Source organism: Diaphorina citri, unplaced genomic scaffold, assembly GCF_000475195.1.
Source record: "Diaphorina citri unplaced genomic scaffold, Diaci psyllid genome assembly version 1.1 scaffold1930, whole genome shotgun sequence".
Lineage (NCBI taxonomy): Eukaryota > Metazoa > Arthropoda > Insecta > Hemiptera > Psyllidae > Diaphorina > Diaphorina citri.
In genome coordinates, this window is record NW_007379356.1 from 17,027 (window position 1) to 20,184 (window position 3,158).

At 40.5% G+C, this 3,158-nt stretch overlaps 1 protein-coding gene across 1 annotated transcript; it reads left to right on the forward strand.

Moving 5' to 3' along the window:
- The first annotated feature begins 621 nt into the window (after positions 1-621).
- LOC103517688 (MAPK-interacting and spindle-stabilizing protein-like) lies at positions 622-1,777 on the forward strand. Its single transcript, XM_008482734.1, has 2 exons — positions 622-643; positions 1,065-1,777. Exons 1-2 carry the CDS (start codon positions 622-624, stop codon positions 1,775-1,777), a joined length of 735 nt encoding a protein of 244 aa, XP_008480956.1.
- Positions 1,778-3,158: the final 1,381 nt, after the last annotated feature.

The following is a 3,158-nucleotide window of genomic DNA, read 5'->3' on the forward strand; positions in this document are numbered from 1 at the left end:
AAACCTAATCTTACTTCTGACTTAAGCAGATTTAGGAACTTCTGACTTATGCAGATTAGGAACAATGTTCTAATTTTAAGTAACATTCCAGAGTTCTTATTCCCTGTGTCAATCAGTTATTAGGATGACTAAGATGTCCCAGAAAAAGAATACTTACTACCTATTTTGATTTCGATAGTTTTATTACACGACGAACACCACTGGCTTGAAATTACAAAGACAAAGTATTGAAGGATTCATAGGAGACAGCTCTAGGTAAAAGCAGCACTACTTTATGGAGTCACCCAGTACAAGGAAGGGATTCCCTAATGATCTTTTTCGGCGCAGTACCACTAACCATTGATAGTTTTATTACAAGACGAACACCACTCACTGGCTTGAAATTACAAAGACAAAGTATTGAAGGAGTCAAAGGAGACAGCTGTAGGTAAAAGCAGCACTACTTTATGGAGTCACCCAGTACAAGGAAGGGATTCCCTAATGATCTTTTTCGGCGCAGTACCACTAACCATTTTATTAATTGGTTAAACCTAATTTATAGAAATGAGGACCTATATAATTTCACTGGACGTTTGAACAAAGATTCAGTTACCATCATTCAGTAGTTACCATCGAGTCATCATGGAGGGCATGAGAATTATTGGTAAGTTTTGTGTTTCGTGTTGATTAAGCAGAAGTTTGAAGATAATTTATTATTCACACCACAGCCCTAACTGAAAGTTTTTTTTTTTTGAAAGTTTTTCATCTTGAATTATTTAGTGACATCCTAGTCGAAGAAAGTAAACACGTTCCCTACCTTGGTTTGCGAGTGCAGTGACGAGACACTTTTTTATTGTTGTCTTGAAAGTTTTTCCAAGGAGTATTGTTTGATGACTGGTAACAAAAGAATAAATGAAGATAGTTAGGTTGGATTCAAGTCTTATTACATTAATGAGAAATATAATTTTGTTATTTACTTTTGTTTGACTGGTAACAAAAGAATAAATGAAGATAGTTAGGTTGGATTCAAGTCTTATTACATTAATGAGAAATATAATTTTGTTATTTACTTGTGTATGTTGCAGGAATATTGATATTCTTAGGATCCGCTTTAGGTGAAGCTCCTCAGGAATACAGTAGTGATGATGAGTACTCCAGTATTGCATACTCAGACTCTTATTCACCTCAGTCAGTGGCAAAGTCAGCGCCCTATCCTACAAACGCAGCCCCCTATCCAGCAAAGTCAGCCCCTTACCCCGCTAAGACCTATGGTCCTCCTAGTTATTCATACGGTACCCCAGCACCGGTAGCCCCAGCTCCCGCACCGGCCCCCGCACCGGCCCCTTCTTCAGGCCCAGGCCCCACCGGTACAGGGCCCGGACCTAGTGCTTCCGGTCCTGGGCCTTCTGGTCCTGGGCCTGCAGGTGGCCCTGGTCCTAGTGCATTAGGGCCTAGTGGCCCTGGACCTTTCGGCCCTGGGGCTTTCGGACCCGGACCTTTTGGACCCGGACCATTTGGACCTTTTGGGTTCGGAGCAGGGCCCTTCTTACCGTACGCATACGGACCCTATGCATTTAAGAAAGGACTCCTCGCTTACTTCCTCACCAAAGTAAAGGTCGGATTCAAGTATTTGGAAGCTCTCCTCGCGCCTATTGGTACCATCACCACTCTCATGAACGTGATGAACTTCTTGAAAATTAAAGTGGTTCCCAAACTGGCTACCAAGTTCCACGTAGCAAGTGATGCTGTTTCCGACGGTCTTTCAAACTATGACGTAGGGTTTGATTTCATTCTATAGGAAAACAAAGCTGTGAGCTAAAAGCCATCATTTGTTTCCTTTATAAATAGCAAGTGATGCTGTTTCCTACGGTCTTTCAAACTATGACGTAGGGTTTGATTTCATTCTATAGGAAAACAAAGCTGTGAGCTAAAAGCCATCATTTGTTTCCTTTATTTTAATTTCAAGCGGCACAAATCTCTAGCTGGAAGCGCCTTATGATTAACTCTGCCCCCTATAATCCTAATCTCTAATAAATCCCTTCCATTATCTTTCACATTATCTCCCCCCATTTCCTTTTGAATTTTTCATTGGTAGTTTTTCACAAACATGGGGATCGAAAAAGAAGATTTCAATGAGAGCCCCCGTTGAAATTGAATACGGCCAGAACTCGATCTCCATCTATCTATTAGTCATGATAATGAGCCCTTTATCCTCTTCCCTTCTAACTACCTATTGTGTAAAGGTGCCTCTTAAGTCCTCAATATGGTGAAGAGGACAGTAGACGAGGATGATAACAGAAAGCTGTTTTGCTCATAGAGCAAATTCAATTTACGAATTTAGTCCCGGAAATTTTGAAATTTTCAAACAAAAAGGAATAAATAGGTAAGCCGTAAAATTGAAAATTTTCATACCTGGGTTGGAATTCAAAATATCAAATTATGAAATCTACCTATCTATCTACAAATCTACAACTCGTATCGTCAAAATCTATCTGTGACCAATATGGTACGAACCTTCATGATTTATCATGAAGAAATTAAAGACCACACCATGAAAATTGAAGACTGACCGAGCTACATTGCCAGATCTTCTTGATTTATCATGAAGAAATTAAAGACCACACCATGAAGATTGAAGACTGACCGAGCTACATTGCCAGATTCCATTCCACCGCACTAAACATTCGAATTGCGGTCAGGGTTTTTCTTGTAATCCCTGATGTTCTTGCTCCATTTACATTGAAGAGACCAGAGGGATACATAGAAACCTCAGGTTTTGTGTAAACATGTTTGTATTATTCATGCCACACTTATTAGGTAAACATATCATACCCTAATCATGTTCAGTACCTTGCTCTTTTAAGTTTCTTTAGAGGAGAAATACACTCGAGTGTGCGAAAAATTCGAGGCAAATCTGCTTTTTTCCTTTTTTTAAGAGGTTTGACACAGGGAATTGTAACTGCTATGGTCTTATCGTCCCGAAATCGAAGAAGAAAGAAGGAAGACAGGATAGGAGAAAGCCAGCCGTTCCGAGAACGAACATTATCCCAGCAGGATAAAATCCGCCCCGGGCGGGATTTTGACACAGGGAACTGTAACTGCTATGGTCTCATCGTCCCGAAATCGAAGAAAGAAGGAAGACAGGATAGGAGAAAGCCAGCCGTTCCGAGAACGAACAT

Excerpts from the sequence above, each read along its gene's own strand:
- LOC103517688 (XM_008482734.1), top strand. The coding sequence starts at position 622 with ATGGAGGGCATGAGAATTATTG. Across the intron at positions 644-1,064 it reads GGAGGGCATGAGAATTATTG|GAATATTGATATTCTTAGGA; the intron begins GTAAGTTTTGTG and ends TGTATGTTGCAG.